Source organism: Hyla sarda, chromosome 1 (genome assembly GCF_029499605.1).
Source record: "Hyla sarda isolate aHylSar1 chromosome 1, aHylSar1.hap1, whole genome shotgun sequence".
Taxonomy (NCBI): Eukaryota; Metazoa; Chordata; class Amphibia; order Anura; family Hylidae; genus Hyla; species Hyla sarda.
The window spans coordinates 318852071-318868495 of NC_079189.1; the positions used below are offsets into that span (position 1 = coordinate 318852071).

Sequence of the window (16425 nt, forward strand, 5' to 3'; positions counted from 1 at the left end):
TGACACTGCCTGCTTCATCGGAGGCGGAGCACAGGTTGTCACACTCGTGAGTGGCCACCAATCCTGTGTGGAAGTCCTGACGGAAGCCATCCAGGAGCCACCTCACCCATCCTTGGTCTGGATGTGCCCTCAGAACCCTACCCAGAGCCGAGACCCGGACCATGCCTAGTCACGCCTGGGAGAATTTCAGAGGCTACGCTGTCCTCGGATGGGCTCGGTAGCAGCTGAAGCACACATGCAACAGTCTGCACTTGTTGTAGTTGCATGTGGAAGTGTTGAAATTGTTGCATATTTGGTTCCGACCTAGGAACCGAATTGGCCTCCCCATCTTGTCCACACTAGGCACGCTCTTGGGGCCTGCTGCTGCCATCGAGCCAGAACCTCTACCCACCGGGGCCTCCTTGGGGTCGAGGTCGCACCAAGCCGCCGTGTGGGAGATAGACTGACACATGGAGCAAGCCGGCGCCTTCAAGCCGGCGAAGTGTTGGCAAAACAACTCGGTGTCCACTCTGGACCAGTCGGTAGTGTAGTTAAACTGAGCCAAAGCGGAGGCCGCATTGGCCTAGAAAGACTTGTGAATGTCATAGAAAGCTGAACCGCCAAACCTGTACCCCATGTTGGTCACATTAAACAGGTAGGCGTCCAACTCCTCTCTCCTTTCTGGCCTGACGGTGCAGATCACATCTCGGAACATGCTAAAAAGCAATAGCAAACTCCGAAATGGTAAGCTTCCAGCTGAGTCTGGCGTCCTTGCTCTAAAACATCACCGACAGTTCCCCGCAGGATACCACCCGGGTTTCGGTGACATCATGGGTGGCGATGAGCAAGGACGCAAAGTTGACATCACAGCCCTCCAAAATGTCCTTCCTAAGGGCAGGACTTATGTAGTGCGCCTGATTGACCCTCGGGGCCTCGAGCATGCTACCTGAGGTGCTAGCCTGAGGATTATGTGCCAGGGGCACCGGCTGGAAACAGGGACCCGGGACCGGTTGGACAGGAGCCAGGAACGTGGCGGCCGCTGAGGCCTGTACAGCCTGAGCTTTGTCCCTGTCCATTGAGACCAGTCTGGCCTGAAACCCTGAGACCGCATTCAGGACCGAGTTCATCATGTCATGCAGCTGCGTGACCGAGTTGTCCTCAGCAGTGGTGCCACCAGAGTCCTGACTGGAGCCGGCCTCAGGTTCAGCCCTGAGCAACTAACAGAACCCGCCCGGGCCCTGAGAGTGAGTTGCTGTACTGGCCTCGTGCCCCCCCCCAAGCCCCCGCCCCCCTGCATGACTCCGTGACAGAACAAACTATACCCAGTGACAGGCCCTGACAACAGGGTGACCCTTATCCTAGGGAACCCTGACTCTTAAAGCAGCGAGGAGCTGAGAATCTCCGAGGGCAGAATATCTGAGGGAAACCATACTGTATACCGTACCTGCACTGCAAGTGCTGCTGCCGGAAGCGGCTGCGCCGCTGAAACACCTGGACCACTGATGCAACTAAACAAAGAGACAAACGGAATGAATCAGGAAACAACGTATGAGCTCCCTACACTAGGTGCTTACCCGGTGTATGAGCGCGAGAGTAGGCCACTGCGCACGCTACTGCTCTGAGGACTGGACAGAAGCAACCGCGGCTGTGAACCTGACCTGGACCAAACCTGGAGAGGAGTAAAAGGACAAACACACCGTGACATTGCTGTGAGGACGTGTCAGTAACAACTAGCTATGAAACATGCCTAGACCGCTCTGAAGACGTGTCAGTAGTCGGTGATAGCGTGGTATTGCATCATAAGACGTGTCAGTAACAATCGGCCATGCCTAAACCCTAGACTAACCTGAGGATGTGTCGGTAGACAGTCATAGCGTAATTGCTCTGAAGACGTGTCAGTAACAATCGGGAGTGTGAACGTACCTAGACTGCTCTGAAGACGTGTCAGTAGTCAGTAATGCGTAAAGGTTGCTCTGAAGACGTGTCAGTAGTCGGTGATAGCGTGGTATTGCTCTGAAGACGTGTCAGTAACAATCGGCCATGCCTGGACCATAGACTAACCTGCAGACGTGTCGGTAGACAGTCGCATGATAGCGTGGTATTGCTCTGAAGACATGTCAGTAACAATCGGCCATGCCTGGACCCTAGACTAACCTACAGACGTGTTGGTAGGCAGTCGCATGATAGCATGGTATTGCTCTGAAGAAGTGTCAGTAACAATCAGCCATGCCTGTACCCTAGACTAACCTGTAGACGTGTCGGTAGACAGTCGCATGCGTGGTCAGTCAACTGGTGAAAGTTGCCCTGAAGACGTGTCAGTAACAACATAACCGGCCAGTATACCCCCCCCCCCCCCCCCCAGACTGTGCGTACGTGTGTTTTTTTTATAATTTTTCTTTTTTCTTTTTTTTTTTATATATATATATTTTTTTTTTTTAAATATTTTTACATGCCAGCAACTGCTACCAAATTGCGGAGCTAGGTTCCGGCCCGGAGCTGCCTGTACTGAACCACCCACCCAGCTAGCGCCCTACACACAGAGTAACCATTACACTACACACCTTCTATGTATCCGAGGTAAGCAGGAGTTGACACAAAGTAACTAGGATATAACAAGCAAATAAACGTGTAAAATACTGAATGACCGTACCCCACATGCCCGCTCCCCTAGGCCTGTTAACCCCTGGGGCAACCACCGTGGCTCTGAGGAAGCATGGTGTAGGTGCCAAATGAGCCAGGAGCGTCCAGACAGGTGATTTGGGCAGGAAAGGGTTAATTGGAAGGTGAAAATGACCCCCCAGTCTGCTGCACTGCATCGTGCAGCAGTATGCCCTGAGAAGGAATTTTTGAACACTCAATGCAGTAGGAGTGCTGGCCAACAGAGGGTTAACCTCCGAGCGCAGCACAGCAACTTCGGCGGCGCCCCATCTCACACTGAGCAGCGTGAGCTGCTGCCTGCCCTCCCCTAAAGCCACGCCCCCCGCAGAGAAAACGGCCGTAAAGAACCGCCTCCCCTGCAAGGGACGCGACTGCGGGGTGTAGACACACCACGAGCGGCGTCCCTGCTACACTGCTATGCCACCCTGAACCGGCGGCGCGACACACCGCGAAGCGGAGCGAACCGAGAGGTACGTGGGAAACCAAGCAGGGGGCCCATGAGTACCCGCACCCAGCCCCGGAGGCCCCCCCCCTCCTGACGTGACGCGTAGCGTGCCCCCTCGCTGCAAGCGAGTAAAGCCCGCAGTGGGGGAGACACTGATGACGACAGAACTGGGCACATTTAAGAGTGAAATGAGAGGGATGTGAGCAGAGCAGGGACCCCTTGGGGACAGTGGCTGGCACGGCGGCCAGTGACATGTAGACAACATAGCAGGGCCGAGACGGCGCTTACCTGACAAAACACCGAAGCGGGCAGGAACAAAACACACAGAGGAACACACGGACATGCGGACACGTGGAACAGCACCGGGAACGTATGGGCTAACTGCAGTGAAAACACTGCACAACACCACATACGCCCTGATTGCTGCAGGAGGGGAATATTTATAGGAGACCGCCCCCTCCCACGAATACAGCCCAAGGGCTTAACACTTGGTCTCTGCAATGGTCCAGACGTTTTTCAAGAGTTTGTCAATGATATGTTCCGTGATCTTCTCTACACCTGTGTTGTTGTATACCTAGATGACATCCTGATCTTCTCTTACAACTTAGAGGAGTATCGTACTCATGTTCGTCTGGTTCTTCAGCGACTACGAAAGAATCATCTCTACGCCAAACTGGAGAAATGCCTGTTCGAGAAATCTAGCCTTCCGTTTCTTGGCTACATTGTCTCTCACCAGGGCCTGCAGATGGATCCAGATAAATTGTCTGCAGTATTGGATTGGCCTCGTCCTTCGGGCCTATGTGCTATTCAACGCTTTCTGGGGTTCGCAAACTATTATCGTCAATTTATTCCACATTTTTCATCCTTGGTTGCTCCTATTGTGGCTCTCCCTAAGAAGGTATCTAATCCTAAATCTTGGCCTCAAGAGGCTGAAGAGGCCTTCTACCATTTAAAGTCTGCATTTGCCTCTGCTCCCATGCTTACAAGACCTGAACCGGAGAGGCACTTTGCTTTGGAGGTTGATGCCTCATTTATTGGAGCGGGTGCCATTCTTACTCAGAAAAACGCCAAGGGCAAGACTGTTACTTGTGGGTTCTTCCCAAAGACCTTCTCTCCTGCTGAGAGGAATTACTCCATTGGAGATTGTGAACTCTTCGCTATCAAGCTAGCTTTGGAGGAATGGCGATATTTATTGGAAGGTTCTTCTCATCCGGTCAGCATCTACTTCTTCCATTAAAATCTTCTATACCTTCAGTCTGCTCAGCGGTTGAACCCCCGCCAGGCAAGGTGGTCACTATTCTTTTCTAGATTTAACTTCTTAATTCACGTCCGTCCAGCAGACAAGAACATCAGGGCTGATGCTCTCTCCAGGTCTTCAGATTTCATTGGTTTGAACTCCACGCCTAGGCATATTATTCCTCCTGACCGTTTGATTCCTGCAGCTCCGGCCGAGATTCAGCAGGTTCCTCCAGGAAAATCGTTTGTGCCTGCCAGATTGAGATGCATTGTCCTGAAATGGGGTCATTCTTCCTTGACAGCAGGACATCCTGGAATATGTAAGACTCTACTTCTTATCTCCCCACATTACTGGTGGCCCCATCTTGAACGTGATGTTTCTGATTTTGGGCATTCCTGTGAAACTTGTGCCCGTGACAAAACTCCTCGACAGAGACCTGCAGGACTCTGACAGCCTTTACCCATTCCAGAGACTCGCTGTTTCCATATCGCCATGGATTTCATCACCGATTTGCCACCATCTCATAATAACACTGTCATCTGGGTCATTGTAGATCGGTTTTCCAAGATGGCTCATTTCATTCCTCTACCAGGTCTTCCTTCTGCACTGCAGCTGACGAAGTACTTCTTGTTGCATGTCTTTCGTTTACATGGTCTTCCTCAGCATATCGTTTCGGACCGAGGTGTGCAGTTTGTCTCTAAGTTCTGGCGAGCCATTTGTAACCGTCTGGACATCACTCTGGACTTCTCCTCGGCCTACCACCCTCAGTCCAATGGACAGGGGGAGAGGGTCAATCAAATCCTAGAGACTTTTCTTCTGCATTTTGTTTCAGCTTCTTCCCTGGGCTCAATTCTCATATAATCATAAGGCTTCCGAGTCCACGAGGTTGTCTCCCTTTTTTGTTGTCTACGAACTCCATCCCTGTCCTCCTCTTCCTCTCCCAGTCTCCTCCGGTGTGCCTGCTGTTGATGAGCTGGTCCAGGACTTCTGTACCATCTGGCAACAGACCCGACAGTCATTATCTCAGGCTTCTTCACACATGAAGGCACAAGTGGATAAAAGTAGAAGACCTCCTCCATCCTTCTCTCCTGGTGACATGGTGTGGCTTTCATCCAAGTACATCCACTTCAAGATCCCCTGTTACAAGCTCGGTCCTCGCTACCTTGGTCCCTCCCAGATTCTACAAAAAATCAACCCTGTCTACTACAAACTCTGTCTACCTGCTACGTTATGTATTCCTAATTCCTTCGACGTCTCTCTCCTCAAGCCTCTTATCATAAACCGGTTATCTCTGAAGAATCTTGTCCCCACACCTGTCTCTGGCACTTCTGACATATTCAAGGTTAAAGAGATTCTTGCTAAAAGACTGTGAGAGGTAAACAATTTTTTGGGGTCGACTATTAATATGTAGTATATTATATTTTATACAATAAGAAGCATTTTAGCAATGTTTTATGTGTTTATTATGCAAGCCTTTTAAATAAGGTTTTCAAAATTAGGCATTAGGCATTAGGCAAAATAAGGTATTACTAATGAAAAGTTATCTAGATAATAATTTTCCATGAAATTACAATTGGTTAAATAAATTAAAAAAATTTAATAAATGCATACTTACATACATACTATGCAATATTAAGTTATACAGCCTTGAAATCTCCAACATAAAAAATGTTTTGTTTGTTTTAAGCTAATGATGCACAGAAAAGAAGATCTACCACCAAAGAAAATGCTATGTTCCGCAATATTATTTCTAAATCCATGCCGGAAGAGTTTCCTAAGCAGCAGATGATAACAGTGCATGTTGCACTTTCTGGTATGATATAGCATATGTACATAATATACAAATACAGCAATGCAGTAGAGCTGAATATATCACTTGCCACAATGTGCTTTGATGTCACTGTGTAATTTATGTGCTCTTCTGTAGACCTAAAATAAGCCTCCTGAGTTATCATAGCTTAGTTAGTGTAGAGATTTCAGGAAATAAACAGTTATATGCTAAATTCAGTTCTGCTAAATCTGTTTACGTATTGTGACGTACAATACAGATATATTAACTTTTTTCCAACTCATATGACTGAAATATCTGTTGGACTTAGGCTAAGTTCATACTGCTGTTGTGCGTCGACGAGTTAAGAGTCCATTCGGCCGTTTTTTTTGTAGCAAACAGACCCTGAATGGGTCAAAGCACAACTGATACTGTTGGGTCCTTAACTTAAATGGGGTCTGTCTGGTGCCCAGTATATTAGGGGCATTAAGCAGCGAGAAAAGAATGGACATGCAGTATTTTTTTTTCTGTTTATTTCCTGTCCTTCCAATGGACTAAGTGATGGATCTACCTACCTAGCCTTGTGAACATAGCCTTATGTAATAGATACATTCTAAGGGTACGTTCACACGTGCGGATTTTCGCAGCGTATTTAGCTGCGGATCCGCTGGTGAAGGCCCGCTCTATGCTGGCTTTACATGTGCCTGCTGGTAGTCGCTACCAGCAGACACACTGCAGCGATGTGCGCGGCGTACTCTCACATCGTGGCCACTCTCCCTGCTCTGAGCTAGGCAGAGAGCTCCCACGATGTGCGAGTATAGTGCGACTCGCACATCGCAGTGTGTCTGCTGGTAGCGGCGTATTGCCTTCACCAGTGGATTTGCAGGGTAAAATCCGCTGTAAATCCGCACGTGTAAACGTACCCTAAGGCTGCATTCACATAATTATTTTAGATTTTTGCATTTCTTTCTATCCTTGAAAATAATATAGAATCATATTCTATTGGCAAATTGTATCCAACACATGCACCCATTATGGTGAATTTACATTTTTGTCCAATTTTTTGTCAGGCACAAAACCATGGTTGTTCATGATTTATTTTTATTTTTTTGTCCAGATTCAAAAATGGATTTAAATAATATCCAGTTTTTTTAACATTATGTTTTTCAGTTGTGTCACTGTACGTTTTGATCTGTTTAATCGTACACTAGTTTGTTTGATTTTTTTTCACATGCACAGTGGCTGTTAGGGACCGTACTCAAGCGCCGGAGCTCTGAAATTTAAAGGGCCAGTGTGCCCTTTAATTTGTGTTTGCACCTGACACCACATTATAAGTCCCTGCACCTCCCACACTTCCCTGCCAGATCTTCAGTGCCCCTAGCCTGAGATTAAGCGACCCTTAAGTGACCCTTATAGCCTGTTAGCCTACCTGTGTATCCAGCCCTTCCACTACTTTATTGGACTCCGCACCTTTGCCGCCTGCCTTGACCTTCTGCTAACTTTGACTACGCTACTGCCTTATCCTTCGGTACCTCGCCTTGCCCAGCTACCTGTGTCGGGGGTAGCGACCTGGGTGTCGCCTGCCGCAGCTAGCCCATCCTGCCTTGCGGCGGGCTCTGGTGAAGACCAGCGGCACCTTAGACTCCGCTCCCCGATACAGTCCGAGTCATCAGTCACACAGGTAAGAGGATCCACATCCAGCTATGTTACAGTGGATTAGAAATAGTTTAGAAAGATCAAGAAACAAAAAAAAAGGACAGATTTTTTTTCTATAAAATGTACAAAAATTTACTACCATACACCTGGCATGGATAAATTGTAGACACATCTGAATTGATTATTTAGCATACAGTTTCATACGATTTAAAGCACATACTGTCTCGGCGGAAGCACAAAATCTTATCTTCTAAAAGTCATGTTAAAAAAAAAAATAATCCACATAGGATCCTGGTCATTCTGTGGTGGAATTAGGTATTAAAGGGGTATTAAAATTCTGACATAGCCGCAAGATCTGCTACAAATGCCTGATAGGGAAGACCCCCTTCATCTATAGAGATAATATGGATCTGGTAATGCATGTTCACTAATTCATTCCGGCTGCTTTCACAGCAATATTTGTCACCTGCACATATCATGTATAATGTCCTTAAAGGGGTATTCCTGAGAACTTATTTATAATACTGTGCCCAGGGTGCAGTTAAATAGAAAAAAATGAACTCATACTTACCGCTTTACCTACCCCCAATGATGTCCACCTCAGCCACTGATTGAGCAAAAAGATCTTTGTGCAAGACAGATACAAGAAGATGCAGCACGACGGGGATAAGACACAGACACGTGGTGGGGCAGAAAAGGGTTTAAGTATAGGGCTTTTCTTCTATTTAACTGCCCTGAGCACAGTTAAATAGAAAAAAATAACATTTCTCTAAAATGCCCTTTTAATCTTCTGTACTTCTTAACAGTGGAAATAGCTGCTGTTTACTTGTAGACTTACAATATATTAGTTCCATATTTCAGTTGATATTATGTCTATGTGAGAATTTTTCATCTGTTGCCCACAGACATTTGTGCACTAAAAAAAACTGTGAGTTTTGAATATTCAAATGCACCTCTCTGCTTTAAAGATATGCTGAAGGTACATGAACTACATTTTCACAAATGTTAAATTTATATTTTCTTCTACAATGTAAGAGACAGGTCTATAATTGGATTTTTAACTACGGATCCTTCTATGTGTATATGTAGTGTCTTGTTTTTAATGTGTTTTTCTTAACTATAGTGTTATTTTTTCTGTAAACAGGTAGCCAACGTCAGGCTTACCATGTCCTTCAAGCTGCTGCTAAACCAGTACTAAACAAACTTGTCTGCCTTGAAGTGGTTGAATGTATGAATTGGAACTTTGCATCAGTCCCTTTTGATTGCACTCGCTTTTTATTACGGAAGCAAGAAAAAATAAGCAGCGAAAGTGGCAAATTAGGTATGTTCTATACAAGCAGTAATAGTGTTGTTAAAGGACTATACCTTAAAAAAAGAAAATTAATTGCGTGTGTCTTCTAGAGAATTATTTGTAGAATATTTTCCTATATTCTTTAAAATGACATATCTACAGTAGATATTTTCTACATAACTTTATAGAAAACCTGTTATCAGATTTGACCATATATAATGTCTGACAATGCGTTATATGTGTAATCTTCCCTGACACAAGTTTTGATAAATGAGGGCTGTCTATCATGATGAGTGAGCGTGATTACAGCTGGAGCTGATGGGACTAGGTGAGTGTAGCTCCCCGCCCAGGGGACTACTTACAGGGCTGGTGGTGGACACTTTTAAACTATATATTCTCACCATCCCTGCAGGTAGGAAAGTCTCCTGACAAAAGTGAGAAAGAAGGCTTTACCATATACAATACGTTGCCACATATAATATATGGTGGAATACGATAACCGGTTCCCTTTAACACACCACACCAGAATGAGGAGGCTAGGTCAATGGAAATACAGGGCACAATGGGGAGACTCACTCCAACTAGTTTAATATAAGTAAAAATAATTACACTATAGCCAATACCACTGCCATTGTAGAGATACATGTAGACTTGGTAAATGCATTTTGTAAATGTGTCACAGTCGCTAAGAAAAAAACTCTCCTGGGCCTAAAATCTACTCATAGTAATGTGATAATGTAAAATAATTACAAAATGGTGACTTTTTCTTGAGACATTTAAACTGAAAACTTATATACTGTAATATTTTTTCTTTTTCATTAGGAAATAAGCATGAGAAAGACCTGATAGTATTCAAGAAAGCAGTCCTTCTGCACATTCTGGTGACACTCCGAGACCTATCTTTTATGTGTTCCTTGGAGGCAACTCTAGGTCTCTAAGCTATATGAATATTTACATTTAGTTGGTTTGAGCTATTGCACCAAAAGTGCACTATCTCCCTCCCCTCCCCCAAATTAAAGTAATGACTAAGGGTCTAAGGGTCTAATAACTAAGGGTCCTAATAACAAATCGGCTGATCACTTTGTTCTAACCTGTCAAATAAAGTCTCTCCTCCGATGCCTATCTCCTTGTGTGATAGGGGATGTGTGGCCAATGAAGACAAATTAGTGAATGTATGGGGTTTGCTTAGTCACGTACCCATACCTGGAGTCCTTCTGGTTACATACTACCCAGCAATTAGAATTTTCTGCCCTGCCATATGAGACAGTCCTTCCTTAGAAGTTGTGTGATACTTCTAGAGAAAATCGCTTTGTAATACAACATCTGATGCTAGCTGTTGTTGCTGAAGATTGTCAGTAAGACAGTAACACAATCCCAAAGGCATATGTCCCCTACGCAAGCACTCAAAAAATTATTGAAAGTAGTTTAGCTAAAAACTATTTTTCAGCACCATGACAGGCTTACCAAAACACTGGCTTAGCAGTACACTATACCTAGAAATTATTGTACAATGAAAATAAGTACTATGGGGCCTAGGACATCATATCATTTGTATCAGCTTTGATCCTAAATAATAACATCTATTAAGATGACTATAATAAACATTACTACCACACCAAGACATATAACTACAAAATAATATTTCCCCACAGTGAACCCTCACAATACTGGTGGCTCTTTAGTGTCCCTTGACAGTACTGGTGGCTGATCATAGTATTGATGTCCTCTTAGTGTCCTCTGCATAGTAATTACGTACCCTTAGTTTTCTCCACACAATAATGGTTGCATTCTTAGTTTCATTTACAGTAGTAGAGGCAAAAACAGAGACAAATGGGTCTTCACCAGGTGCAGTTATAGTGTCAAGTGGAGGGGACTAGAATCATGGATGTAATAGCACAACAAAACGCCTTTCTGGCCCGGAGTGGACCCTCCGTCAGGACAGGGTGCTGATACAGAAGTTGTAAGGTACTGACAATATATGCACACATAAATTCATAACAAACAGGAGTTACATCAATTAGGATTAGGATATTCTCAGACAACTGTTTAGTGAGTGATGTAACCACCCTAGAATTAAGAGACAGATGGTTGTCATTGCACTTGTTTAAAAAAATGCATATGTTTTAGTGCTGAAGGGGTTAATTGTCACCCATACAATAATAATGGGTGACATAAAATATAAAAATATTATATAGGCTAAAAGATTTCCATAGAGGAGAACGTAACTCCTCCTATATTCACTAAATACATGAGGAGTTATGTTCTCCTCTATGGAAATCTTTTAGCCTATATAATATTTTTATATTTTATGTCACCCATTCTTATTATGTATGTATACTAACCCCTTCAACACTAAAACTTAAGTGTTTTATAAACAAGTGCAGTGACAACCATCTGTCTCTTAACTCTAGGGTGGTTACAGTACTCACTTAACAGTTAGAAAATGAAAGAGATCGGATCCAGCTCAATGCAGATAAAATCGGGTTTAATCCATAGGACAAGGAAGGAACAAGTTACGCGTTTCAAGCGCTGCAAGCGCTCTTAGTCATACTAAGACTAAGAGCGCTTGCAGCGCTTGAAACGCGTAACTTGTTCCTTCCTTGTCCTATGGATTAAACCCGATTTTATCTGCATTGAGCTGGATCCGATCTCTTTCATTTTCTCATTGGCTGGTGCCGTCCAGCGCCCGGATCCGTGCTCTACTGTTTGGGGCGGGGTGAGCTGGCTCTTACCTTGTCTGCCTCACTTAACAGTTGTCTGTGAATATCCTTATCCTAATTGATGTAACTCCTGTTTGTAATGAATTTCTGTGTGCATATATTGTCAATACCTTACTGTCACAGCGTGCGCTCCGGTCCCCTCCCCCGGACCGGAGCGCATGCTCCCCCGGCCTCCCTGCGTCCCTGTCTGTCTTACCTGGCTCCCCGCTCCCTGCGCCGTCAGTCTCTGCCTCCCGGCGCGCGCGGCCCCACTCTCTAGGGCGCGCGCGCTGCCTTCTGTCAATTTAAAGGGCCAGCGCGCCTTTGATTGGTGCGCTGGTCCCTGGCCTCTGGCCACTTCCCAATAAATGTTACCTGCCCCTTCCTGCCCTTGCCGGATCTTTGTGCCCTTGTGACTTTAAGAAAGCGTTCCCTACTGTGTTATATTGCTTTGCCTGTTGCCGAACCCGTTGCTACCTACTACTCGCCCTCGAACCTTTGCCACCCGCCCTGACCTCTGCTACATCCGACTACGCTCCTGCCTACTCCCTGTGTGCCACGCCATATCAGCTGCCAAAAAAGTCGAGTTGTTACTGGGGGATACGACCTGGTAGTTACCGCCGCAGCAAATCCATCCCGCTTTGCTGCGGGCTCTGGTGAAGACCAGTAACTACTTAGAACCGGTCCTCCAGTACAATCCGCGCCATCGCCTCTCTGGTCTAGAGGATCCACTACCAGTCCTGCCGTACAGGGTACATTCACACAGGCAGGCTTACAGTAAGTTTTCTGCAAATTTTTCGCCTCAGCGCAAACTCCTAGCAGGGAACTCACTGTAAACCTCCGCCAGTGTGTATGTACCCTAAAAACACTACACTACACTAACACATAATAAAGGGTAAAACACTACATATACAACCCCTTACACTATCCCCCCAATAAAAATTAAAAACATATTTTACAGCAGTGTTTCCAAAACGGAGCCTCCAGCTGTTGCAAAACAACAACTCCCGGCATTTCTGGACAGCCACTGACTGTCCAGGCATGCTGGGAATTTAGCAACAGCCGGAGGCACCCTGTTTGGGAATCAATGGCGTAGAATACCCCTATGTCCACTCCTATGCAATCCCTAATTTAGTCCTCAAATGCGCATGGCGCTCTCTCACTTCGGAGCCCTGTCGTATTTCAAGGAAACAGTTTAGGGCCACATATGGGGTATCTCCGTACTCGGGAGAAATTACACTACAGATTTTGGGGGGCTTTTTCTCCTTTTACCCCTTATGAAAAGGAAAAGTTGGGGTCTACACCAGCCTGTTAGTGTAAAAAAAAATTTTTTTTACACTAACATGCTGGTGTTGCCCTTTACTTTTTATTTTCACAAGAGGTAAAAGGAAAAAAAGACCCCCAAAATTTGTAACGCAATTTCTCCTGAGTACGGAAATACCCCATATGTGGGCATAAAATGCTCTGCGGACGCACAACAAGGCTCAGGAGTGAGAGCGCACTATGTACATTTGAAGCCTAAATTGGTGATTTGCACAGGGGTGGCTAATTTTACAGCGGTTCTGACATAAACGCAAAAAAATAAATACTGACATGTGACCCCATTTTGGAAACTACATCCCTCACGGAATGTAACAAGGGGTATAGTGAGCATTAACACCCCACAGGTGTTTGACAAATTTTCGTTAAAGATGGAAGGGAAAATGAAAGAAAAACATTTTTTTCACTAAAATGCTGGTGTTACCCTAAATTTTTCATTTTCCCAAGGGAAAATAGGAAAAAAGCCCCCCAAAATTTGTAACCCCATTTCTTCTGAGTAAGAAAATACCCCAAAAGTTCGGCGGGCGAACTCCAATGCTCAGAATAGAAGGACAGCCATTGGGATTTTGAAGAGAAAATGTGTCTGGAATTGAAGGCCATGTGTGTTTACAAATCCCCCATAGTGCCAGAACAATGGACCCCCAACATGTGACCCCATTTTGGAAACTACACCCCTCATGTAATGTAATAAGGGGTGCAGTGAGCATTTACGCCCCACAGGTGTCTGACAGATTTTTGGAACAGTGGTCCGTGAAAATGAAAAATTAAATCTTTCATTTGCTCAGCCCAGTGTTCCAAAGATCTGTCAAATGCCAGTGGGATGTAAATACTCACTGCACCCCTTATTAAATTCTGTGAGGGGTGTAGTTTCCAAAATGGGGTCACATGTGGGGGGGTCCACTGTTCTGGCACCACGGGGGGCTTTGTAAACGCACATGGCAAGTTGTGAAACCCCTGTGGGGTATTAAGGCTCACTTTATTCCTTGTTACGTTCCTCAAGGGGTCTAGTTTCCAAAATGGTATGCCATGTGGTTTTTTTTTTTGCTGTTCTGGCACCATAGGGGCTTCCTAAATGCGACATGCCCCCCGACCAAAATTTGCTCTCAAAAAGCCAAATATGACTCCTTCTCTTCTGAGCATTGTAGTTCCCCCAGAGTGCACTCCAGGTCAACTTATGGGGTACCTCCATACTCAGAAGAGACGGGGTTACAAATTTTGGGGGTATTTTCTGCTATTAACCCTTGCAAAAATGTGAAATTTGGGGGGGAAAACACACATTTGAATGAAAATTATTATTATTCAAAAGTCGTGAAACACCTGTGGGGTATTAAGGCTCACTTAATTCCTTGTTATGTTCCTCAAGGGGTCTAGTTTCCAAAATGGTATGCCATTTTGGAAACTAAACCATAGTGGCTTCCTAAATGCAACATGCCCCCCAAAAACCATTTCAGAAAAACGTACTCTCCAAAATCCCCTTGTCGCTCCTTCGCTTCTGAGCCCTCTACTGCGCCCGCCGAACACTTTACATAGACATATGAGGTCCTTACTCGAGAGAAATTGGGCTACAAATACAAGTATAAATTTTCTCCTTTTACCTCTTGTAAAAATATAAAAATTGGGTCTACAAGAACATGCAAGTGTAAAAAATGAAGATTGAGAATTTTCTTTTTGCTGCTATTCCTGTGAAACACCTAAAGGGTTTAAACGCTGACTGAATGTCATTTTGAATACTTTGGGGGGTGCAGTTTTTATAATGGGGTCCTTTATGGGGTATTTCTAATATGAAGACCCTTCAAATCCACTTCAAACCTGAACTGGTCCCTGAAAAATAGTGAGTTTGAAAATTTATTGGAAAATTGCTGCAGAACTTTGAAGCCCTCTGGTGTCTTCCAAAAGTAAAAACTTGTCAATTTTATGATGCAAACATAAAGTAGACATATTGTATATGTGAATAAAAAAATTATTTGGAATATCCATTTTCCTTACAAGCAGAGAGCTTCAAAGTTAGAAAAATGCAAAATTTTCAATATTTTCATCAAATTTGGGGATTTTTCACCAAAAAAGGATGCAAGTTACCATAAAAATTGTCCACCATGTTAAAGTAGAATATGTCACGAAAAAACAATCTCGGAATCAGAATGATAACTAAAAGCATTCCAGAGTTATTAATGTTTAAAGTGACAGTGGTCAGATGTTCAAAAAAACGCTCTGGTCCTAAGGTGTAAAATGGCCTGGTCCTTAAGGGGTTAAAGATTGTCCTCTCCGTCCTCCGCGTTCGGGAAACGCTCGCACCTAGTAAACGTGGGAGAGGCGTTGCTAGGTGTGGATTCATCCTCTCCACGTCTCACCATACCCGTGCAGTTGTTCGTCTCTTCCAAGTCCTCTTTCTCCGCTACCGCCTTCTTGGATTCCGGTTCAGCTGGCAACTTCATTCACGCCTCCTTGGTTGACAACTACCATATTCCAGTAATCCGTCTTCCCAAGCCGTTCCTCATCTCTACAGTTAACGGTGAGAGGCTCTCTGCCACTGTGCAGTTCCATACCCAGCATCTGCAGATGGACATTGGAATATTTCATACAGAGACTTTACAGTTCGTTGTCCTTCCTTTCTGCTCCTCCGAACTCCTCCTGGGTCTGCCGTGGCTTCAACGTCATTGTCCTGTCCTGAATTGAACCACCGGTGAGATCCTGCGGTGGGGTCCCTCCTGTTTTGACCATTGTCGTCAGCCTGGTCCTTTCGAACAGGTCCAGCAAGTTTCCCCGCCTCCTGGTCTGCCCAAGCCATACCATTCTTTTGCGGATGTCTTTTGCAAGAAACAAGCTGAGGTCCTTCCTCCTCACAGACCCTATGACTGTCCGATCGACCTGATGCCCGGTTCGACTCCACCTCGGGGCAGAATTTATCCTCTCTCACCTCCTGAGACTCTTGCCATGTCTGACTATATACGTGAGAACCTGCAGAGATGATTCATAAGAAAGTCTTCTTCCCCTGCTGGAGCCGGTTTCTTCTTCGTGACCAAGAAGGACGGTTCTCTCCGTCCCTGCATTGACTACAGAGAACTTAATAAAATTACCATCAAGAACCGCTATCCTCTGCCCCTAATCTCTGAGCTATTTGATCGTGTCCGAGGGGCAAAGATCTTCACCAAATTGGACCTTCGAGGGGCCTTTAATTTGATCTGCATCCGTGAGGGAGATGAGCGGAAGACCGCCTTTAACACAGGGGACGGGCACTTTGAGTATCTGGTGATGCCCTTCGGCCTTTGTAATGAGCCTGCCGTCTTCCAGGAATTTGTCAACGAAATCTTCAGGGACCTACTTTATACCTGCGTGGTCGTATACTTGGATGACATCCTCATCTTTTTCTCCAAT

General features: G+C 45.1%; 1 protein-coding gene across 19 annotated transcripts in view; it reads left to right on the top strand.

Moving 5' to 3' along the window:
* SHOC1 (shortage in chiasmata 1) overlaps positions 1–16425 on the top strand; it is a 262135-nt gene that overhangs the window by 168807 nt on the left and 76903 nt on the right. For 18 of the 19 annotated variants that reach the window (XM_056518636.1, XM_056518635.1, XM_056518652.1 and 15 more), the window contains 3 exons: positions 6007–6132; positions 8888–9064; positions 9857–9964. In XM_056518636.1, the coding sequence (XP_056374611.1) occupies positions 6007–6132; positions 8888–9064; positions 9857–9964 (411 nt within the window). The remainder of the gene's footprint in view (positions 1–6006; positions 6133–8887; positions 9065–9856; positions 9965–16425) is intronic. The other variant, XM_056518660.1, reaches the window with a different exon arrangement.